This window comes from Paracoccidioides brasiliensis, assembly GCF_000150735.1.
Source record: "Paracoccidioides brasiliensis Pb18 unplaced genomic scaffold supercont2.7, whole genome shotgun sequence".
NCBI classification, from domain to species: domain Eukaryota; kingdom Fungi; phylum Ascomycota; class Eurotiomycetes; order Onygenales; family Ajellomycetaceae; genus Paracoccidioides; species Paracoccidioides brasiliensis.
In genome coordinates this window covers 1,368,158-1,390,689 of record NW_011371364.1, presented here as the reverse complement: position 1 = coordinate 1,390,689, position 22,532 = coordinate 1,368,158, and the positions used below count along the sequence as shown (strand labels likewise).

Sequence of the window (22,532 nt, the reverse complement as noted above, 5' to 3'; positions counted from 1 at the left end):
AAAAGACACAGGAAGGGGGAATCTGAAATGGTACAGCAAGAAACATATCCTGCAATGAGAGAGACACAAAAAGAGGAGAAATCGAAGTGAAATAAGATGTGGGAAATAAAAGCAGGAGAAAACCTATATGCGTGACTAAAAAAAAATTAAAAAGAAATGTACACGGAGCAGTTGAAGTCAACAATCCCCACGGCATTGCCACCGTAAGTACTGTCCATTCAGGCCTTTGTGCCAGCTTCAACTTCACAATAAACCGGGTCGAGCCGGTCCGGGGAGAGTGTCGTGGCCACAGACCCTCCAGACCGCAACGTAGTGTGGTTCTGAGAGAAGCTGACCTGATACTTAATTTCCGAATTGGTGACGTTATTGCTCTGTTCGCTTGGCCAAAGATACTGATGGCGGCCGGAAGAAGACGTCTCGAAACTGGATCTCGTAGCAACTGAAGCCCATAGCGAGGAAAGAGGGAGGAAAATGGCCACCAGCGTAAAGAGGTTGGAGTTCATTTCGTACTTGGGGAGTGGGTATTGGAGAATTGAGAAGATGGCTATGGACGCACTGTGTTAGTATGTGGTTGATAATATACAGGCATATGGATCTCTTGGGGAGGGGGAGGGGGAATTCCCTCACCTGGAATCACCATAGTCTGGCAGGACATGATGAACATAACCTGCATAGCACCAAACCTCGTCAAGCCTAGTCGTATACGAGTGACGAGTGCATATGCCAATTTCGTAACAAAGACGGCACTGAAGAAACATGTGCTGATCGTAATGGTGATGTTCGAGGCGCTTTGAAGCCAGATAAAAGGGGCGAAATTCGACGCCTGCACAATGGCAATGCAGTTCTCAACCATTAAGCCAAGGCGGAACCCGATGGCCATCAGGGAAATCGCGGAGGAAACTGCCATGAGTAGATGACGTTGGATATCCGGAAGGGTCGTGCAGACAACCCTTGTTTGGATCAGGAGGGACATTTCCATGCTGATTACCAGGAGAGTGGTGAAGACAACGCCCAAGACAGAGGCTGCGTAGGCGCTCCCAGGCACTTGGGAGTAATCCTGACCAAAGTAGGCATAGGACTTGTTGAAGCCCGTGGTGAAGTAGATGGTCATGCAGAGCAGGCGGGCAAAGTTCATGGCCAGTGCGAATGTGTTTAGGAAGAAAACTGGCAGACGACGCTTTTCTGAGTGTGTCAGCATGGCAAGCATGAGTCCTGCAATGACAGATGCTCCGAGCTGGGAAGAGTAGTTGATGCAGACTTTGGTATTGTACTGCACGAAGTCGTCTAGTTCATGGATTGAGACGTTGAATGGAGTTCCGTCGGCCTTGTGGAAGACCACGCTTTGGTTGAAGGGGTCGAATGAGGGTGCCATGGCTGATCTACGTGGGTGGAGATCTTGCTTCGTGAGCAGTTGGTGTATGAGCTGGTTAGGGAGAGAGAAATATACTGACTCAGGAGGTTGATTGAGGAAGCTGTTGACCTTGTTCGACTGACCAAGGGGATTCCAGAAGTCGAACGAGAACAGGAGGGACGAGAATGACAAGGTGCATGTAGAGGTACATATAGAGAGAGAGAGATGGGAAGTAACAGAACAGAGGAATGGATGCGGATGGGGGATAATAAAATATTATCACACAGTCGCTTCATCAACCGTACCAGTGAAAGATCCCGCCCGCACTGATGACAAGGGGCAAGGGCGCATTGATCGGGGAGGGGATAATATGGCCAAATAGCAAACGCTTGAAATGAAGATGCATTATGTCCAGGCTTTGTATATATACATGAGACATTGATATGGGGAGAACAATGTGCAAGAGTGAAGCGAAGAGGAATGGCAGAAGCGTGCAGCACAAACAGATATACATCCAATATCTGAGTTGTAACTCAAAGAGGCTTTCAGCAACACAACAGTATTCCCTCAGTGCACGGCGGGCGGCAGCCATCGAAAGCCTTTGAGAGCCAGAAATAATCCAAAAAATGCAGATGTGAGGGTGAAGGGTGTGTTTGAAGCTCGAAGAACAATATGAACAGGATCAATGCGTGGGATGGAGAACAATAGTAAGCGGGAAGCAAATCACCACCAAGACACACAAACTTCACCCACACGGCTCGGACATACAAACGGAGAGCTCTAGACAACCTTCGTCGCAGAGAATGATTGGAAATATATGTGAAATAAAACATGTTTACTTTTGGAAGTAAAAATTAGATGAGGACATCCATCCTCTCTGCGCCACCAGCACCCAGGAGGAGCAGAGGGGTCAACACCCAGCCCTTGAAATAATGATGCATCATGCATCATTTCATGGAACCTGAGCTGCAAGTGGCAGCTCCAGGATCCAGTAAATCGTGCGATTACAGATCCACGACAAATGCACTACAGATTCAAAAGGATCTGGAAGCGCATGGTTGATGTTCCGTGCTCGGGTCCTGAGCTTAACCGCATCTTGACGCATTCCCCGGAGCACTGATATCGACCAGTTTCTAGAGTTGCATATACATATAATACAACTTACAGGGCCCCATAATGTCAGTCCGCGACATTCGGAGACGAGAAGCACAGATTCTCCATAATGCCGCCGCAGTTTGTATCCAAAGCTTGAGAAGATGCCGGCGCACGTACAGATCGCGAGATCCATAAAATCGACACCGGCGAAATCAACACATGGCTATCCAGCAATAGTAAGATCAGAGCAATATATGGAGCGGGGGATTTTAGAACTGAAATTAGCTGCTTTTCTAATTCTTGGGTCTCTCCCTCCAGCTTACTCTGCAGATGTGTTGGTGTAGCATTATTACAAGGGCCGGGAAGATAGAATTGCAGATGTGTAGACATGGTTGAATGGGGCAAGAGGGGTTCAAACTTGGACACTTCTTATATGTATGATTGTAACTGCAGCACGATGCGATGTAGCATGGCGGAATGATGCAGAGGGGAGGGAATTGAGAAAACTCAAGAAGACGTTTATGGAGACCAGTTGGGGTTGCTGGGGGGGTCGATGTTTAGCTAACTTACTAATAAGCTCGTTAAGTTATTAGGGGTAATCTCACCCTCCCCGCCAGGGCCACTGTTAGTTAAACTCCAGGGTCTCCGATAATCTAAAACACAACGGGGAAAAAGCATCCCAACATCGGCGCATCGCCAGATACAAACACCACTCCAACCCTAATCCCAGAGACATCAATACCCTCGTTACACCTCACATCCATACATATATCCTAGCATTAATTAATCCGGAAACCCAAAAAGCGTCCCCTCCCAGTCTACCACACACCGGCACCAACCAAGAAAACCATGTCCTCAACCTATACCCCACCCCCACTCCCTCCCCCCTTTACCAATTCCCCCTCCCACCTCCTGGCCCAGGGCGCCGAAGGTCGTCTTTACAAAACTACCTTCCTCACACCTTCCACCCCCGCCGCTCTCAAAGTCCGCCCTGCAAAACCTTACCGGCATCCAATCCTCGATAGCAGATTGACATGCCAGCGCATATTACAGGAAGCACGGTGTTTGGTGAAGTTGTCGAGGGAGAAGGTCCCTGTGCCTGGCGTGCTGGCGTTGGACGTTGAGTGTGGGTTTGATGGAGATGGGGATGGGAAGAGCAGAGAGGAGGGGGAGGATATGGCAGGGAAGGGGAGCTCGAACTGGACTGCATGGCTGCTGATGGAGTGGGTGGATGGCATTGTTGTTAGGCAGGTTGTTGACTGTTGGGAGAAATGGGTGAAATCGAAGGAGAAAGCCGGGCTAAGTGATCATATGGAAATAAGGAAGAGTGAAGATGAGATATGCGTGCTGCTAAGGCGCATTGGGCTTGTTGTTGGCGCTATGCATCAGGCTGGTATTGTGCATGGTGATTTAACGACGAGCAACCTCATGCTGAGACCCGTTGGACACACCAGTGCGCACCAGTCGGTGGAAGGGAAGGAGACAGAATCAACCCAGCTGATTAGTACGTGCATTACGCAGGATGCTGGGCTACAGATTCCGGAAAAACCTTCGCTGGATGGGGAAATCGTCCTCATTGACTTTGGCCTTGCTGGGCAGAGTATCCAGGATGAGGATCGGGCCGTCGACCTGTACGTCCTTGAACGGGCGTTTGGTAGCTCGCATCCGAGAACAGAGCCACTGTTCTGTGAGGTTCTTGCGGGGTATGCTGAGAGCTACAAGGGGGCGAACCTGGTGTTGAAGAAGCTTGAGCAGGTTAGGTTGCGGGGACGGAAGAGGAGTATGATCGGGTGATAATAATTGCCCTGCAGGAAAGGCGCGGCTTATTGGTTTCCCCTTCTCTCATTTTTATTTCAAATGTGGCATACGTATAATCAACGAATCATGAAACAAGAAACCAGAATGCTAGCTAGATGTTCACCGTGATCAAAAAGGACAAGAACTACCGGCGCCCCGGAAACTTACATGAGATGCCATGTTTTTGGGCTATAACTGGAAAAGATAAAGAACGCCAGCGTCCAGAGCAGGAAGAAAAAGAGCACATAATTTGCTTTTTCTTTCTTCATATGATATATCTACTCCGTCAACTCAGTAGAATTGATACAACTCCCCACTTCCGCAAGCGCAAAATATCCTTTATTCTCAATCACCCCCCTGTCCTTTACCACAGCGGTATACTTCACAACCCACTGTGGCACAATATCGCCATTCAACCCACCATCTTCCGCCGTGGCCGTTGGCGACAGTATCCCCGCGCCCTTCTCCCCCCTCGCAAGCAAATCCCGGATCGTCCCCTGCGGCAAAATATCCGTACAATCATTATGTGTCAGCAACTCGATATTCTCCTGTCTGGCAAAGAGGATCAACGCCTTTGGCACGACGCAGCAATCCTTGACGTTAATCTGATCAACGGCGGGCCGGATTTTGGTATGCGGGAGGAATCTGGCCAGGCGATCGCTGTCAAACTCCGCCAGCCCCAGTTGAAATATCATGCCCTTTGCATGTAGGGATTCGAGAGTGCGCCAGGTCTGCACTATGCTTTCCAGGTCTGGTGCTACGGATGGGTCGTTGGTACAATTGCCGCAGCCGGCCTTGGTGCCGTTTGACACCCTTACATCTTCTCGTTCGCCCTCGTTGTCGTCTTCATCGTCTTCGTCAAATGAGATTCCGGGGAACGATACGATGAGCAGGTCTATGGAGCTAACGTGCAACTCCTTCAGGACGAGGTCTATCGCTTCACGTGTATGCCCGCAGCGGCGTGAGGCGGGAACTCCTGGGAGATAGAAGAGTTTGACGGTGATGTCATACTGGTCGCGGTCTTCTATCAGGCCCCCTTCTGAGAAGTCAATGGCGGGCACGTAGAGGATCTGTCCTTGCTTGGATGTCCAGGTAGTATAGTTGCTGTATGAGAGTCTTTGCGGGGCAGCGTGGATTGCCTGCAGGGCGCCGTTTGTGTTTGTGTGTGACGGTTCGATATGTTGGGCTGCGACGAAGTTGGAGCGGAGGGCGTTGAGGAGTTCGACGTTGGATTTGTTGCAGGTTTGTCTCTGGATAACAGAGGGCCCGCCACTGACGATGTTTCTGGATTTGGTGTTAGCCTTATACATATTTCTTTTGATGCCTTAGCAACTCCTAATGTTTGAAATGGTGGTGGGTGGGGGCCAGGGGGGGGTTTGCACGCATACGATGTAGAGAGAAGCAGCCTCATGGTGACCTGTAGTTACTTTTAGACTGTGAGATGAACCCTTTAATCTTAGTGATGGAATGAATGGCAGTCAATAAATATATGTGCTATTATATGTTTTCTGCAGTTTGTTTTGGCCGCAGTCCACTACGAGCATTTCAAATCCTACGTCAATGATCGAAGAGTCGTCGCGTTGGATTTGCGCTGCTCACTGTTCCAACCGTTGTCGTTGAGGGGCGGCAGCTTTGATTGGCTTATCTAACACCCGTTATTCCTACCAAGCAACCAAACCAACCTGTTGGAAGTAAAAAATAGAAAAACATACAACTATCACTTCTCCATACAAAACATCCTCCACTGCCACATTCTTTACCCTCCTGTCGAGAGAAGATGGCAATCAGGTAAGGTGTCGGAATATTGCTACTTGTCAATCCTCCAGGAACAATATGGCTAACCAATAAACCCCCGTCTGCAGCTATCTAATACTGTTGTCGAGGCAGGGTAAAGTGGTGAGTTCCCCCCCGTCACCCACCTTAATCCAGGCCCACTTCCACCACGAGTTCTAATTATACTACGATACGAAAAAATAAATAAATAAATAAATAACAAATCTAACTCCCACACTCTTTTCCTTCCAGAGACTTGCAAAATGGTTCTCCACCCTGTCTCCCAAAGACAAGGCCAAAATCATCAAAGATGTCACACAGCTCGTCCTCTCGAGGCGCACTCGCATGTGCAACTTTCTCGAGTATAAAGGTGCGATAAAAGTCCACGGATCTATGTCTATATCTATGTCTATATATGGATGTATGGGATGTATGTATCTACAGGGAAATGAGTCTAACACAGATGACCTGCAGACACCAAAGTCGTCTACCGCCGCTATGCATCCCTCTTCTTCATCGCCGGCTGCTCCTCCTCCGACAACGAGCTGATCATCCTCGAGATTGTCCATCGCTACGTCGAGCAGATGGACAAGTACTACGGCAACGTCTGCGAACTGGACATCATCTTCAATTTCCAGAAGGCGTATTTCATCCTGGACGAGCTGCTGCTCGCCGGGGAGATGCAGGAGAGCAGCAAGAAGAATGTTCTCAGGTGCATTTCGCAGCAGGATAGTTTGGAGGATATGGAGGTGAGTGAGGGGGAGGGTTTCTTTGAGTAAAATCCGATCCGAGTGGCGGGTCATATATATATAGAGGTGTAGAGGTAAGGGACGAGAAAGAATAGAGGGCAAAAAAAAGGAAGAGCAGAAAGTGTAAGCTGTTAATAATAAACTGCTGCCTCTGGCCCCCCCGATTGAAGATCACAATCACCAACCCACCACCCATCCAACCTCCCCACCTCCCATCTCTCACCCCTCCAATGCACCGAACATTTCCCCTTTATGGCCATCGCCTTACTGCCATATTCCTGCTAACCATCCTCTCTTCCCCAACCCCGCTACCAGGTCGAGCGAGATGTGGTTACGAAGATTATGTAGCGGGGTATCTCCATGGCAGAACCCCCCAGCTTGTCGTCCCTCCTTTTTCTTTTTTCTTTTTTCCTTTCCTTTTGTAGCGGCTCCTACGCAGGCCGTTTTTGCTTTGCCTATCTTGTCCTTGGCGAATGTGAATTTCGGCGTCCGGCATCATTTTTATTGTTTTGGGAGAAGGATATTTCCCCGGAAGATAGGGTTATCATATACGACGATCATATTTCCTATACACCCTTTTCTTGAGTGTTACCCATGTTTTCGAAAGTTGCTGATCATTCTTTGGTGGAATTACAGGAGTCTGAGGCTGAATTGGCTGCGTTGAGACAACTGGGATTCTAGCTTGCTGTTGCGGACGATGTTCATTGTTCATGCTAACTGTTAACTGGTTGGTTCCATATTGGAGATCGGGAGGGTTATGGCCGATTACAAGTTCTGCCAGTCAAATATCTCAGCTGCTACCGTCAACAACAGTTGATCAAGCATTTTCATCCTTTATCCCCGGTTGGGGTCCAAATACTACTGTTCATATTTACCACTGTGCCTAGGGAAACAAGGGAGTATTTCCAGGAGCCTACCAGGGGCTGCCAGGCGCTTTGTTGTTGGTGTTGCTCTTGTTGCTCTTGTTGCTCTTGTTGCTCTTGTTGCTCTTGTTGCTCTTGTTGCTCTTGTTGCTCTTGTTGCTGTTGTTTGCTGTGTTTGCTCTTGTTGCTGTTGTTTGTTGTGTTTGTTTGTTCTTCTCTTTCCTTCAATAGTGTGGATCCTTTATCTTGTTCGCTCCTTCTCCCTTCCTTGAGTCTGCTACGTGTTTGCGACTGATTTGGCCAATTGCTGTATCAGGAAGCAGCGCCACTTCCAATGGCGAAGTTGCGGCTGCACAGCGACCACGTGACCCCGGACCCGCAGTTGAACCACAAAGCAAGAAACATGCGTCATTACCCCTCCAGCACAACCCAAACCACACTTATTATGAACATCCCTCTCACCCTCTCTCACATCTCACCTCTCACTTCTCACCCCTCACCCCTCACCATCTACCAATATAGCATCAACTCCAGTAAACCTGCCGCGATGCCTGTCCTGCCCTCATCTACTTTCTGCTAGACCTTCGTCGTCTGGCTCAGTCGATCATCTAAGAGTTGTCCTTGCACCAAGCCTGCAACGCGCTTATCGCTGCTCGGGTTGCTTCCGCAGAGCTATCACATCGAACTACTACCGGCAAAGAATCCACTATCAATCAAGCCCGTGAATTGATAATCACAACGAACCATCATCATCTACAGTCATGAAGGTCCGACGAAGCAATCCTCGGGGCTATGTCCCTTCCTGGAGTGTTAGTGTTGCTGATGAAATTTATGCCATGTAGTTCCTCCCACTCAGTGAGTTTGAAGACGTAGCAGGCGCCCTCAACTTCGACACAGAGGACTGCCACGTCGTTGGTGGTTGTGATCTGTATACAACAAAGGCCGCAGGAGGTGACAAGAAATTATACAAGAACATCGAAAACGCGCTGGAATCGCAATATGAATCGCTCCTCCGGCTCTCCGCCTCCCTCTCCCAGCCCAACGCCTCCCAGGCCGCACAATCGCTGAACCTATCGCGTTCAAGTCCCTTCGGCCCACTGAGCGAACATTCAAGCCGTCGTACCTTCGCCTATCTCATCGCGACGCTAAACGCCAGCCATCCCGATTATGACTTCTCCCATCTCCTCCGGCCATCCGATTTCCAATGCGAGAAAAGCCTAAGGTGCGTGATGAATGTCATCGATACCGCACTCTTTAACCTCCGCCCCCGCATGACGCGTGACGTCACCCCTCAAACATCAACCACGACCTTCGGTCTACGTCCCTCCTCCTCCACAATGCATTCGTGGGGGCCCAGAATGTGGAAGATAATCGACAATCAAATGTCGCTGAGGGAATGCGCGATATTCTGCTATTCACCTGAGGAAGACCCCTACGACGGTGAAGAAGGGTCCATCTGGAGCCTGAACTATTTCTTCTTCAATAAGACGCGCAAACGCGTCTGTTACCTATATCTTCGCGGAATTAGTATCCTCAACCACCTGCCGGATGGATCCACGACACCGTCACTGGTTGATATGCGAGATGGGGATGACGGATTTTCGACGCCGGATTATGGGGCGAGGAAACGGGTAAAGTACTGGCTGGGCGATCCGGTGAGCGGGGCCAGTGCGGAGGAGGAGGAAGACCAACAGGAGGAGGAAGAGGAGGAGGAGGAGGAGGAGGAGGAGGAGGAGGAGGAGGAGGAGGAGGAGGATGAGGTGGAAGAAACCCCTCAGGCGTCATCAAGGCCTGTTAGGCCTGTTGTTGATGAATTTGATAATTATCTTCTTAGCGATGAGGAGGTGCAGTCTAAGTCTAGGAGTAAGAGTTCGATGTGCGCGGTTAGTGATGAGATTGCGGATTCCATGGAGGTTTAAGTTGGGGATATAATGTACTGGCAATGCTGAGATATATGGAATTGGGGCGGAGCATATTTCTTGTGGGCGAGAAATTGGGTTTTGTTTTTATTTTTTTATTTTTTTTATTTTTTTATATTTTTCTTTTACCCTGCATGTTTCCCCAAGCTGAGGTGCTGTCTGCCCTGTCCACCCAGAGGCCGTTGGATGCGGCGTTCGATGGATTTGTGCTTTTCACGTTGATTTTCTTTCCTTCCCTTTTGGCTGATGATGATGATACCAGGGCTCCATCGTGTTTTTGCTTTTGTTATCTTGGATGTTCTATCTCGGTCGCTTGTCCTCCACGCATACATTGCATACGCTTCTATATTGTTGATGAGAGATTCTGGAATGGCGGGTTTGCTTCCTCCTCTAGATTCTGAGCAAAGGGTCTTGAAGGCATTTGTTGTATGTTATTCGGACTATTGTTATTATTTTCTCCTTTCCACCCCCCTCCATTTATATCTTTTAACACTGCCAGATTATGCATTCAGTGAGGTTTTCTACAATGGGATCATATTGCCTGGCTCTGATGAGCTCTGTTTTTCATCTACTCGATCCCCTGCTTGCGGTGTCAACGCATTTGTAGGGTTTCAGTTTCAGTCAATAGAGGGCATGTGTAGTTTCACTAGTATATAGTTATATCATGTAAGTATGTTCAAGCTCTCCTTAATTCGTCATCCAAGGGAGTCTCTTCTTATGCAGGATAGACAGCCCCAAAAAGATATTTATCACGTGAGTTTGATGTGTGCGATGACGTAAGCGATATCAGATCGTTGAAAGACTTCGAAGGAAAGGTAGACAACGACAGGTCAAAACGACAAGCAACTTTTGTATCGAATGTCATTCCATATCACAGTCCCCTAATAGTCTTCAGCTGGGTGAAAGGGAAGAGAAACAATGACGGATGCAGAAGACAAGGGAAAGGCGGAAAAACTTGCCGCTGCGAAGAAGCGCGTAGGTGTCTTTTATTTACGATACTCTAGCATTCATACATATTTATATATATTGGGGCCCAATTCTCCCTCCATGATCTTCAGCTCTTGCGCTCGCATTGTTTTATAGCACTACAATTCTAACAGTTTCGGTTGCAGGTTGCACAACTGCAAAAGCAACAGGCCAAGAAGGCTGGGAAGAAACCTGCCAGCACTGGAGAGCAGAGCAAAAACGGGGGGCCTGCGACGACTGTAACGACGACGGAAACAGCTGATTCCCCGGCCTCCGTTGAGAAAGTTGAAGAAGAAGGAGAAGAAGAAGAAGTGGAAACTGCCCCCTCCGCTCACCAGTCCCCACTTGCTCCCGCTCAAGAACATGGGCAAGAAGAAGAAGAAGAAGAAGAAGAAGAGGTGAAGCATGAACATGCGTCCGAAGAACGTTCTTCTCAGGAACCTTCTACGTCCACCCTCCCACCCCAGACCGAAAACCCAGAACACCCCACAAAAGACACCACCGAAGAACCACTCCCCTCCCGAACTCCACACGGCCGTCAACCGTCCTTATCCCTGCAGTCAAAACTCCGCTCTTCCTCCTTCCGCCGCACCTCCCTGAGTCAGCAGACAGGCCAACCGCCATTCTTTTCACCAACGTCACCACAGCCAGCCACAGCAGGTGTCAAATCACCATCGTTACCCCCTCTCAATCCTGATGGAGACTATATTCCTGAGGTGTTTAGGAAGCAGGCGCTAAGGCTGGATGAGTTGGAGAGGGAGAATAAGAGGCTTGAGAGAGAGGTGGAGGAGGTAGGTGCGAGGTGGAAGAGGTCGGAGGAGCGGCTGGAGGAGTTGAGGGAGGTTAGGGGGGAGTTGGTTATGGTGAAGGAGAAGCTGGGGAGGGCGGAGGAGAGGGCGGGGGAGGTTGAGATGTTGGTAAGTATTGCTTAAGTATAGTTTCTATTGCTTTTTCTTATAGTTATTTAAGATGGTTGATGTGATTAATTTTGTTTTTTCTTGCTGCAGAAAGCGGAGATCACGGCGTTACAGCGGCAGAATGCGCAGTTGCATAGCAAATCGCATCGGACGAATAGTGTTTCTGTATCTGGATCCGGAAATGCGGAGTCGCCCCCGCCTGCTCTTCTTGCTGAATTAGATTCTAAATCTGCTACGATTGAAGCTATGGAATTGGAGATCTCGAATTTACGTGCCCAGCTCAATTCGCAATCGTCGACTACGTCTGCTACCCAGGAACAGGTATCTGCCCTCGAAGATAAGCTCTCACGTAGTGAAGCTACGCTTGAGAAAACGCAACGTGAACTTGCAGATGCCAAATACTCACTTACCCGTGCAGTGGAAAAAGCTGTAAAGGAAGGAGTGGATAAAACTTCTTCAGAAACCCTAATCAAGAATCTAGAACGGCAGCTTCAGGAGGCCGAAGCCGCGAAATCTGAGGCTGATAAGAAGATTGAAACGCTGGAGAAAAAACTTCAAGCGCTGGGGAATCTTCACAAGGAGTCTGAGAATAGAAGTAGCATCCGCCAGCGTGAACGCGACAAGTTTGAAAAGGACGCTACGATGCTAAAGCGCAAGCTAATCACTATTGAGAATGAGAATCTACGACTGCGTGAAGAGCGGGAGCACATGCGGAAACAGGGGGTGAGTAATGTTGGAGACGAGGAGGGTCTTGATGAGCTGGAAGACGAAGCAAGGCAGCGGCTGGAGAGACGGGTTCGTGAGCTTGAGGGGGAGAATTTTGACCTGCGTCGTGGAATTTGGCAGGAGAGGAAGAGCGAGCTGTCTGCAGGTGCTTCTCATCGCGGCGGAGGCGACCTGGAGGACGATCTCGCCGATCGTTCCTCATCCGCTGGTGCGTTTGATGATGTGGATCTCGTTGGCGGGCTTTCCGGTACCGGGTCGGATCATTCCCGTCGTAAGAGCATGGCTACTGGCAGACACCAGCAGCAGCAGCAGCAGCAACAGCAGAAACATTCTTCGTTTACTACTGTACTCTCCAGTGGGCTGGCTGCTTTTAGAGGGGAGTCTGGCAGTCCAGCTGCAGGCCATGGCCGTCATCGTAGCCGAGCTGTGTCGAATATCAGTCACGCGCAGAATCTTTTTTCTGAAAAGGACGGGGAGGTTGGGTCCCATGCGGACGCTGAGGCGTGGGCAGCGGAGGAAAAGAGGATGCGGGACGAGCGGACGAAGGAGATTCATGAGGCGCTGAAGAATTGGAAGGGGTGGAGGTTGGATTTGGTTGAGTCGAGGTATGGAGCTCAGGGGGCTGGTGTGGGATTTGGTGAGATTTTCGAGGTTTGAGGTTCGAATGTTGTTGCTGGCTGTCTGGATGAAGAGTTTGGATTGGTTCTTTATAGGATATGAGGGCTTTTGGGCTGTCAGATGTGTTGATGTTGGTTGGAATGGCGAGATATGTTATTTGTTGGCTGGTTGAGGCTTTCTGATGGCATCATTCTATTAATTATCTTTACCTGTTGGTAGTCCTTATCTCCCGTGTTCCACATACCCATCCAGGAGATTTTCTTCTTTTCTAGCATGTAACATATGCTTTGACACACACTCAAGCAAAATGAATTTGTATGTGAAAACCTAAATTTCAGTTTTAAACTCCCACCCCATCCTCCCTCAATTGTGAACTAATGTGGTCTACTTCACAAAAAATGAATTGGATTGTCGAAACAGTACAAAGTAATTAGCATACAGTACAAACAAATCCATCTACCGAAAGAGAACGTATCATTCAAGTGTGAGCAACGAGACAGAAAGCCCCTGAATAAAAGCAGCTCGGGGAATAATAGAACGCTAGATTGGAAAGATCGCGAGAATCTAAAAAAACCTTTGACGAGCAATTAAACATAGAAAAAAATCGTAAAGAGAGCGAAGAGAAGCCTAGAGGAAAATAGGGGGGGAGATGTATAGCATCTATCCAGAACCAAAAAAATAAAAAAAAAAAAATAAAAAAGAAAGAAAGAAAGAAAGAGAAAAAGAGAAAAAGAGAGAGGAAAGAAATGAATGTCCCTCACTCATCCTCCTCCTCCCCAACCCTCCCATTCAGCATACCCTCAGGCTTCCGCCTTCTCCTACTGATGAACTCCGTCGCCCACGTACTTAGATGAAACAACCACCCTCCCGCCACCACCACGCCCGCCATAACATTGACCAGCCGGACCAGCAGCGCCAGCAAGCTGCCCCTCTCCTCACTGATAATCAGCAAAATCGGCTCGATGTTGTACTTGAAGAAGATGCCAGGTACGTGGAACTGGACGTCGGGCAGCTCGTGGGATCGAGAGGTTACAGCATACTGGTTGGTGAAGATGGTGTTTTTGCGCTGGGAGGGGGAGATGGTGGATGGGTCTGGGAGGACTTGGCTGTATGGGTCGACGGTGCCGGCGCGGGTGTAGATGGTTGGCACGATGGACATGTAGTACTGGTACTTGTAGAAGTTGAAGGGGGTTGTGGACATTGTTTTGTCAAGCGGGTTGAGGAGAGTGGAGTAATGTGGGCCGAAGGATAGTTCTGTAATCATGTGCGAGAAGTTGAAGGCTTTTTTTTATATATTTGGGTTTGGCTTGTTAGGACTGATATTCATCTTTACGGGGCAGGGATATAGGGGATGTTGGGTTGGGTTGGGAGAGAAAAGGCAATAGAAAACATACCATGATGATCCAAATGCTCCCCAAACTCGAAATACCCGTGGCCCCTCGCAGTAATGTGAAAGTCACCCTGTACCTTATTCCCCTCCAAGCTCCCATAGATGCGACACGAATCCGGCATCTCACCTCTCTTCAACTTTGGACCTTTGGGGAACTTCCGCTTGTGGCTCCTCCGCGCCTCCCCCAGCGCATGCCCCACATGCATATCCTCCTCCTGCTCCATCAGCCGCCCCGCATCCTCTTCAGCAAGCGTCTGGTACTCGCGACCACCCCCGCTCAGAGCAACGTTCAGCTCCCGGTTCCACGCAGCCCAGCTTGTGGGTTCCTTGTTCAGCATGTCTGATGCGAGGATTCGATCCCCCGCTGCATCTTGCACGTTTATACGCAGTGCGTCGCATGTCATTGCGACTACGATGTCGAGGTTTAGCTGTAGCTCGCGCGAGATGCCCTTCTCGACGCTAAAGTGGTGGTTCTCCACACCCTTGTACCAGGTACGGAGCTCGCTGATGGAGAGGAGGGCGCAGAGGACGAACACAACGACGGTCCACTGGCCGCCGCGTCGAGTTGAGGAGGTGTATGTGGGCTTTGTTTTTGCTGGTGATTTGTTGGGCAGAGGAAGCAGTTTGTTAGCCTGGGACATTTTTTTTACGATTCGCTCCAGGAGGTAAAATAGGATATAGATGGACGCTTAAGAATTCAATGCACCATTAAGAAAACTTACGAAACGCATCAAAAGTCCTCAATCCCGATCCGATGCCAAACTTCTCCCCAAACGCATCTTCATCCAAGCCATGCTTCGCAAACCCGTTCATTGGGGCGGCGGATATGAGATTTTAGATCTATTATAGCTAGCTCGTAATGAAGCGCGTGAGACGACGACTCTCAATGACGGAATAGAGGCATCAAGAAAATCTCAAATACCAATGCGGAATAGGAGGTCAAGAATCTCCTCCCCTTCGCCACTTAAGCTCGCAACCGGATATCATATAAGAAAAGGGACTGGAGGGAGCATGCACATTGTCTGGTATTGCTTCAGCCATATGTTCCAGGCGGCGAAATTGTCTACGGTTTGAACTGTAGATATGGGCGATGACTAAGCCGAGGGGGACCATTCGGCCAGATTTCCACAACTTCACAGCGCTAAACTTAAAACGGACTTATCAAGTAAAATTATATGCAAAAGTTCACAAAATAACTAGCATGGTGCATTTCACATTTAGATCATATAATGTAATTTTTAAAATGAGTAGGCATTTCATGCAAATAGCTATCGGCTCAGAGAAGCTGACTGAAACACAAAACAGAAGAGGGGGGAAGGGGAAAAGTCCTGCTGAATAACAAGCTACTCAGGAAGAAGCCAACACCATAACGTATCAATTAAAATCAAGCCCAGGACCTCAAAGACACCTGCATCAATGTATGTATATATGTACAATCAAATGGCACAGGAGTGGAAAAAAAAAGGACATAAACATATGGAGAAGGGGAAGGGAAATGATAAAATTGAAAAAGGTGCAAAGACAGTAAAAGCCAGGCGAGGAAGAATGGAGGAGGATAGCACCCTTGTAAAACAAGTCTCTCCCTCCATCTCTCTCTATCTCTCTCTAAAGAAAACTCAACTGTGCAAAGAGGTGTATGCGATATTTTCTAAGAGATTTCACAAAAAAAGCAAAAAGCAAAAAGCAAAAAACGAAAAAAAAAAAAAAAAAAAAATACTGGGGAGGGACGGAATGGAACACTTGCCAAGCAAGTACAGCTAAGGACGAAGAAAGGAAGCCTAGTCTATATAAGCTAGGAGAAAAAATTAAAGAGTGAATAAGCAACAAGAGACTGTACGAGGACCACCGCAAGTATAACAATCGAACGGGTAATCTTTCCAAGAAAAAGGTAACATGGTATTGACATGGAAAAAGGGAGCCAGAAGTCCGATGATGAGTGAGAACGACCTAGGAAAAGACAGCGAACAAAAATCACCCAAAATGAAAATCGAAACGTTCCATTCCAGAAAAAGAAAATATAGGGAAAAGGGAAAACATGTTTATTTGCTGTACATCATAATAAGAAATGGAGGGGTTAAAGCACAACAAAAGAAATGAAAAATGGGAGACCCCGACATTAAATACAAACAGGGGGCATTATCAAAAGACACTCACACAATGCAGGGTGAGCTTTAGTCAAAATGAATACAAGGAAGGTAAAAGCTGAAAGTGTAGATGTAGATGGTTGGGTATGAACTGGCAAAAAAGATATTGCGGGTTAAAAAATATGAAGCAGGCAGTGACCGGGGCCAATTCGAATCGCAATAAAGAAAATGCTTTCATCAAAGTGTTTTCTTGGGGAAAATGTGAACAAAGAGCGAACTTCTAGTGGTTGAGTCCATGCATGATACCCATAATATATATACGCTGCATCAACTATCTTGTTTTCTGCACCATCTCACCCGATCAGTATTCACATGTTGTGGGAGTGGGTTGTGAAGGAATCCAGGACAAGACGCCGGAGTGTGGATGGATGGGCTTCAGCTTACCAGGCTGGCTGCCGCTGCCGCTGTTGCCAGATCCGCTTTCCCACTAGCAGCTCTCGAGACCCGTGGCAGAGCGGAGCCGGATATTGGATTTCCATTCGACGTTCGCTTGCTTATACTGTTGACCGTGGAGGCGGTGCTGATAGTTGAACTCCGTTTAGGACCTGTATTCTTAATGGGAGACTGGCTTGACGAATCTCGAACTCGCGCTCCGCTCTTGGTGGCAAAGGATGGGGGATCGGGAAGCGGTCGGATAGTTGATGAGGCCGGTCCTGAAGCCATGCGTTTTGCTGGCGAGTTGACCGAGACGAGATGGACTCGTGATCGCGGGTTGGATTTGATGCCGGTGATGAACTCGTGGTTTAAGGCGTCGTTGGGAGTGAGGCGTCGGTTTGGATCCCATCGCAAACAGCGAGCTATAAAGTCGAGGAAAGCTTCATCGTCGCATTTTAGGACTTGGCGGAGTTCCTTGGAGCTTGGCCTTCTTCTTCTACCCTTGGATGAGACAGTCAGACGAGGCTTGCCGAGTGAGTCGAAGAAAAGCTTTCTCCGTGTGCTCTTTTCGATAAGATGTTTTTCGGGGGGTCCGAACACCTCCATGATACATGCCAACTGCTCTTGTTCGTTTTCACCAGGGAAAATGGGGTAGCCAGTGAGTAATTCAGCTAGGATACAGCCCACGCTCCACATGTCGATGGGCATTCCGTACGACATGCCCAAAATAACTTCAGGGGAGCGGTAAAAGCGACTCTGTATGTAAGTGTACACTTTCTCATTTTCGAAACAACTCGAGCCAAAGTCAATCACTTTGATTTCCGAATGCATAGGGTGAGCAAGAAGCACATTCTCTGGTTTCAGATCACAGTGAATGACCTTGTGCTTGTGCAACAGAACCAAAGTGCTGAGCAGCTGCTTCGTAAACCGGCGGATGAGTTTAAGCGAAAAGCCTCTGAAATCATGAGCTTTGATAAACTCATACAGATTCATGCCTAGAAGTTCTGTCGATATACAAAGGTGCCCACGGAAGTAAAAGCTTTGAGTAAAGTTCACAACGCTGTGGCGTCGATTGGGATCCTGCAGACGTTGTTAGAATACATATAAGAATATTGTATTGAGAAGTTTGTGTGTCAGGGAAAAAGAAAGAAACTTACCCATTCCTTAAGCTTTTGTAGGATATTCACTTCAACCAGCGCCTGCTGGTGGAATCGCTTTTTATTCCTGATGATTTTCACCGCAACGAGGGCCCCTGTTTTATGGTCAACGCATCGTACCACTTGACCAAAACTCCCCTTGCCCAAGATATCGACAATTTCATAACGGTACGCAAGATGGTCTCCGAGGACGATATTGTAATCGCCACGCTCATCGTCGTAGCCAAAATTGGCACTTTGCGCATTAAGATCACCAACATGTTTCTTCGCCTTGTGCGTGCCGCAGAAATAGATATCCTTGAAGTCAATAATTTCGCCTTTCTCGAATATGTTCAAAGTAGCCATCTTTAGAGCCTGTGCGGGCCCAACTCGCTCCTTAGGGTTTGCCCGTCTTCGCAACTCGTCTAGCTCCCTTACGGCATTTTCGAAATCTTTCCGTTTGCTACCCAGTTTCCGCATCTCTTCTTCGGCTGATATATCGTCCCGATCAAGATTCTGATCCTGAGGGCGAAGCTTGCATGTAGGGGATTTGGAGTTTGTGAGAAGTTTATGCACAGGAGATAATAAGGACGATGACCGACTGGGCTGACTCTCAATTTCACCGGCATCAATGGAGGAACTGGGGTTGAGAGCCAGACTCTGTTCACTGCTGACGCTTTGGTTCCGCAGAGTGATACCATTTGTGACACTTGACGTGGACGCTTTACGTCTGGTCTGTAAATATGTAGGTTTGGAAGTAGGGCTTTGTCTAGTACTTGACAGGTTATTCCAAGTAGCTGACGCCGGAAGTTTCGGAGGAGGCATGATGCTATGCTTGGAGGGATCATTGATTGGTTCGGTGATAATATGGTGAGATTTCGCTCTATAGTGATCACCTCTGGCGTCCCGTCGAGTGGAAGACGGGAGGCTACTCTCAGATCCGTTATCTGTACTCGGTTGCAGAACTAAGCTCGACGGCTCAACACGAGGAGAAATAGTAGCAAACTGAGTTTGAGGCCGGGGTCCAGTCAGCCTATTAGAATTGGTCCTGGAATACTCGGGTCGTGTATGAGTAAACTCTGGCTTCGTTCCTGGTATGGACGTCAAAACATAGGGAGAAACGCTCCTGCTGTCGGAGGTAACATCCAATGGCCCGAGGGCACTGGAACTGTTTTGAGCCCGGAATCGGACCGGATCGTTGCGGAGTGCATAATGCGAACTAGTGCTCCTCGGTTGCGGTGATGGCAGTGGCTCTTGATCGAGTATACCATGAGAAAAGAAACTGACCTTTGAAGCTGTCATTGGAGTGGTTGGGGTTTTGGTCAAGGGCAGGAGGGGTGTGGGGGTGCTGGAGACACGCATGTTTGAATCTTGTGCGCCTTTATCTCTCAAAGATTTAATTTTGTTCGTCATAGGAATGCTTAGAGGCAGTAGGTTAAGGGGCGGGAGCTTCAGTGGTTGAAGGTTTTTTCTGCCAACATTTGAGGCGGGTCTAGGTTTGGAATCCGCCCGGTGGATAATTGCTCTGGTAACTTGGAAATCATCTAATATAGGCCTTTTACTAGGAGTATCGACGGAATCGGAGTCTAATCTTGAGCTGACTCTTGATCGTCCGGCGTCTAGGGGTAGACTGGATTTTCGAGTGACGGAAAGCTGGAGCTCTCCTTCAGTCTTGGGCGATTCGTACGCCTTGGGAATGGCTGGAACTGGGGGAACTTCTTCCTCTTCATTATTCGATGAGTTTTCAGTACGGGGTTTGGGAGTTGGTAGTCTAGATGTTGAAACATTCTGGGACAGTCTTGGTTGCAAAGACCCGTTAGAATTCCGAGCAGAATTATTACTGGTATTGGAAGACAAAGATATCCCTGAACTGTAGGATTTGCGATGCGGGTCTGGCGTGGTCCTGGAGGAAGAAGGAGTAACGCTTTTCCTGGGTATTGTGGAAGGAGACTGGGCTGAAGAGCGGGTCGGAGGGAGCGTGGCATCTTGCTGTGTTGGAGGTGTATGTGGCATTGGCGGAGGTTGGGGCATCAATGACATTCGTTTCATACGCCTGGCATCGGTGGGGCTAATTGTTCGTGCTCCTAAACCGTGAGCATGAGGGGGCATGGTCGACACCCGCTTCGACGACGATGACGGAGTAGTCGTCCGGTGCTGGGCTGCCTTGCCTGGGCTTCGCTCACCATTATTTGACAGAGACCTCGAAGGTTCTGAGCTAGTGGATGGAATGATTAAACTCTCTCTGGGCACCCGCAAAGGCGGCTGCAGTGATTTTGCTTTCTGGTTTCTAGGTGTATTTAAAAACATTGAAGATTCAGAAGGACCTGCATCAATGTTTTGTTGGGCTGCTATCTGCAAGGAAAAAGGATGCTGAGCCGAACGATTAGCGTCCACCGCATTTTTCCTTGTCGACAAACTTGGTCTTCGTCGTGGGACACCGGGGTCCCCGATGTCTGTAACTAAACTCCCCGGTCCAATGGATTTTCTAGGCGGTCGCGCCGCCGTCGTCGTTGTTGCCATGACGCCAGAGGGAGGCGGAAGGGCATGGCTCAATCGACGTGCGCGAGCGGCACTGGGTGCTTGAGGTTTTTCATTTCCATTTACTGTAGACACACTCCCCGTTGTACTCCTCGATGCATTGCTTGCTCGCCGGGAGAGCGGCGCTGTCCGAACGTGATTCACGTTTTGCGGTGGCTGCTGGTTTGACCATCGTGGTGTTGACCGGGGAGCCGTAGGTTTGGAATCGTAGCTGATTGCCGAAGGAAGAGGGAAATAGCTCAAATTTGATTCTTTCGACATGATGCTATTGTGGAAATCGTCGAAATTGATGGGAGCGAGAAATTCACTGCTATCTGGAGATGTGCGACTCTCATCCTGGGCCAGATCGCTGGGCGTAACGAAGTTGAAACTTAAACGAGAGCTGTTGTTTCCCGTACGCCCATGCCCATGCCCATGCCCATGCCCATGCCCATGCCCATGAGACGAGGAGGACTGTATGGAAGGATTTGCTGAACGTGTTTGTGGGTTAGAATAATTGGGAAAGGATCTAGAAATCATCACAGAAAGGTGTACACAGTTAGCCGGTCGATAAACACAGTAAGGAACAAACAATTGCCATTAGAACAATACCGTTTTACAGGATCTCCCTGTCGGGAGCCAAAATTCGGATTCTGGTCCCGATCTCGTATCGACTGCCGTCTGCGAATCGAAACACCATTCCCAGTACGCTCCACGTTGTTTCTGAAAAGTAAGGAGCTGGAATTGGAGCTGTCCGTCATGCTGCCCGAAGACGGGTTTTTCTGCACCCTTCGCGAGGGAGCCTCCGCTACTTGCACCCGCTTGTTAGTCTTCGCGGCCTGTATATTATTGGCTGAAGAGCAGGACTTTGGATGAACGGGCAAATCCCTACCTCCAGAGCCATAATCATCGTTGTGAGAAGGGTTGGAGGATGTGGGCTGCGGACCTCGTGGCGGCGGTGTAGCTTTCTGCAACGGCATTTTTTCATTTATCTCTATTTATTTATTTATTTATTTATTTATGTATTTTTTTTTTTTTCGTTCTTGGGTATGGAGAGCACCCAGGGGGGTTCGGTTCGGTCGAGGACTGCTGTTCGTTCTCCAAAAGCCAGCCAATACCTGCCACCAAAATTTACCCTCTGTTGTCCCCAGGCTGCAGTGCACCGCGTGACAGGGAACCTTCTCAACGGTTAGGTTGTGACGATGGAAACACGGGAAGATTGTTGGAGGAGCAATGCATCCAGCAATGCGAGTGCGAATGGACGAGCAACACTTGAGAGCCGCGACTTTCCGGGATTCGCTATCGATCCATTGCTGAACGCGGGACCTACATTGATGTGATTCTTTGGCTCAAAAAGGGAAAAAAAAAAAAAAAAAACCCCAACCAACCAACCAACCAACCAACCAACCAAACAAACAAACAAACAAACAAAAACAAACAAACGAATACGAACGAGGAACTGGACGGGAGGAACGAGAGAACAGATCAACTGCTCACCCGGGGGGCTAGTTGGGTAGGGATGGGGGCGTCGAGGGCGGCGGTGGAGAGTGTTGGAGGAGCGATGAGGTTGAAGTGAAGTGAAGATTTGTCGTGAGGTTGGGTTGAAGGTAACTAATAGTCAAGTCGACTGACTAAAATCGAGCTGACTGACCCGGCACTTGCTGCAGGGGTTCAGTCAGTTCAAGTCAACACGCCTGAACAGAGCAAACCAACAACAGCTACAGCTACAGCTACAGCTACGGCTACAGCTACGGCTACAGCTACGGATACGGCTACGGCTACGGCTACAGCTACGGCTACAGCTACGGCTACAGCTACGGCTACAACTACGGCTACGGCTACAGCTACAGCTACGGATTGCGAGGAATGGTATGTTCTAGGGACGGGTGAGAGGCGTGTCTAGTTATTCCTGGAAGCGTTTGTTGAATCAATCCTCGCTCCTTGAGCCCCCCCTGGCTATTTATTCTACTGCGCATCCGGGTTCATGCTCCGATTTTCACTCCTTGTTTTCGTCGTTGGGTTCGATCGTTGTCCAACGGCTTGTTGAATTTTTCCCGCCGATGTGGAAACCGTGCAAACAACACCCAAAGCCCCTCCTGACGAAATAAATAAGAAGGGGGTATTCTCCACACATTGGCTCGCATTTCATCCATGTGTTTTACTCTTAATAGAAAAAGACAGTATCTAGTCATATAG

The 22,532-nt window shown here is 48.7% G+C and overlaps 10 protein-coding genes across 10 annotated transcripts; 5 read left to right on the top strand and 5 right to left on the bottom strand.

Moving 5' to 3' along the window:
* Positions 1-218: 218 nt before the first annotated feature.
* Positions 219-1,372, bottom strand: PADG_06133 (alpha-factor pheromone receptor STE2; the record flags this gene model as incomplete). The annotated part of the gene is made up of 2 exons (XM_010763242.1): positions 219-544; positions 628-1,372. 2 exons carry the CDS (start codon positions 1,370-1,372, stop codon positions 219-221), a joined length of 1,071 nt encoding a protein of 356 aa, XP_010761544.1.
* A 931-nt stretch (positions 1,373-2,303) lies between these two features.
* Positions 2,304-2,836, bottom strand: PADG_06132 (uncharacterized protein; the record flags this gene model as incomplete). Its single annotated transcript, XM_010763059.1, has 2 exons — positions 2,304-2,484; positions 2,562-2,836. The coding sequence occupies 2 exons, from the start codon at positions 2,834-2,836 to the stop codon at positions 2,304-2,306; spliced, it is 456 nt and encodes a 151-aa protein (XP_010761361.1).
* Positions 2,837-3,295: 459 nt separating this feature from the next.
* PADG_06131 (BUD32 protein kinase) lies at positions 3,296-4,240 on the top strand (the record flags this gene model as incomplete). The annotated part of the gene is made up of 1 exon (XM_010763241.1): positions 3,296-4,240. The coding sequence occupies one exon, from the start codon at positions 3,296-3,298 to the stop codon at positions 4,238-4,240; it is 945 nt and encodes a 314-aa protein (XP_010761543.1).
* Positions 4,241-4,521: 281 nt separating this feature from the next.
* On the bottom strand, positions 4,522-5,553 carry PADG_06130 (uncharacterized protein; the record flags this gene model as incomplete). Its single annotated transcript, XM_010763058.1, has 1 exon — positions 4,522-5,553. One exon carries the CDS (start codon positions 5,551-5,553, stop codon positions 4,522-4,524), a length of 1,032 nt encoding a protein of 343 aa, XP_010761360.1.
* A 467-nt stretch (positions 5,554-6,020) lies between these two features.
* On the top strand, positions 6,021-6,795 carry PADG_06129 (uncharacterized protein; the record flags this gene model as incomplete). The annotated part of the gene is made up of 4 exons (XM_010763057.1): positions 6,021-6,031; positions 6,106-6,139; positions 6,269-6,386; positions 6,491-6,795. 4 exons carry the CDS (start codon positions 6,021-6,023, stop codon positions 6,793-6,795), a joined length of 468 nt encoding a protein of 155 aa, XP_010761359.1.
* A 1,594-nt stretch (positions 6,796-8,389) lies between these two features.
* PADG_12041 (RNA polymerase III-inhibiting protein MAF1) lies at positions 8,390-9,547 on the top strand (the record flags this gene model as incomplete). Its single annotated transcript, XM_010763327.1, has 2 exons — positions 8,390-8,437; positions 8,471-9,547. The coding sequence occupies 2 exons, from the start codon at positions 8,390-8,392 to the stop codon at positions 9,545-9,547; spliced, it is 1,125 nt and encodes a 374-aa protein (XP_010761629.1).
* Positions 9,548-10,465: 918 nt separating this feature from the next.
* Positions 10,466-12,813, top strand: PADG_06128 (uncharacterized protein; the record flags this gene model as incomplete). The annotated part of the gene is made up of 3 exons (XM_010763240.1): positions 10,466-10,522; positions 10,660-11,430; positions 11,521-12,813. 3 exons carry the CDS (start codon positions 10,466-10,468, stop codon positions 12,811-12,813), a joined length of 2,121 nt encoding a protein of 706 aa, XP_010761542.1.
* Positions 12,814-13,531: 718 nt separating this feature from the next.
* On the bottom strand, positions 13,532-14,977 carry PADG_06127 (uncharacterized protein; the record flags this gene model as incomplete). Its single annotated transcript, XM_010763056.1, has 3 exons — positions 13,532-14,055; positions 14,169-14,759; positions 14,887-14,977. 3 exons carry the CDS (start codon positions 14,975-14,977, stop codon positions 13,532-13,534), a joined length of 1,206 nt encoding a protein of 401 aa, XP_010761358.1.
* Positions 14,978-16,683: 1,706 nt separating this feature from the next.
* Positions 16,684-21,316, bottom strand: PADG_06126 (CMGC/DYRK/DYRK2 protein kinase; the record flags this gene model as incomplete). Its single annotated transcript, XM_010763055.1, has 3 exons — positions 16,684-17,763; positions 17,841-20,865; positions 20,949-21,316. 3 exons carry the CDS (start codon positions 21,314-21,316, stop codon positions 16,684-16,686), a joined length of 4,473 nt encoding a protein of 1,490 aa, XP_010761357.1.
* A 222-nt stretch (positions 21,317-21,538) lies between these two features.
* PADG_12040 (uncharacterized protein) lies at positions 21,539-22,239 on the top strand (the record flags this gene model as incomplete). Its single annotated transcript, XM_010763326.1, has 2 exons — positions 21,539-21,672; positions 21,960-22,239. 2 exons carry the CDS (start codon positions 21,539-21,541, stop codon positions 22,237-22,239), a joined length of 414 nt encoding a protein of 137 aa, XP_010761628.1.
* Between the last annotated feature and the right edge of the window lie 293 nt (positions 22,240-22,532).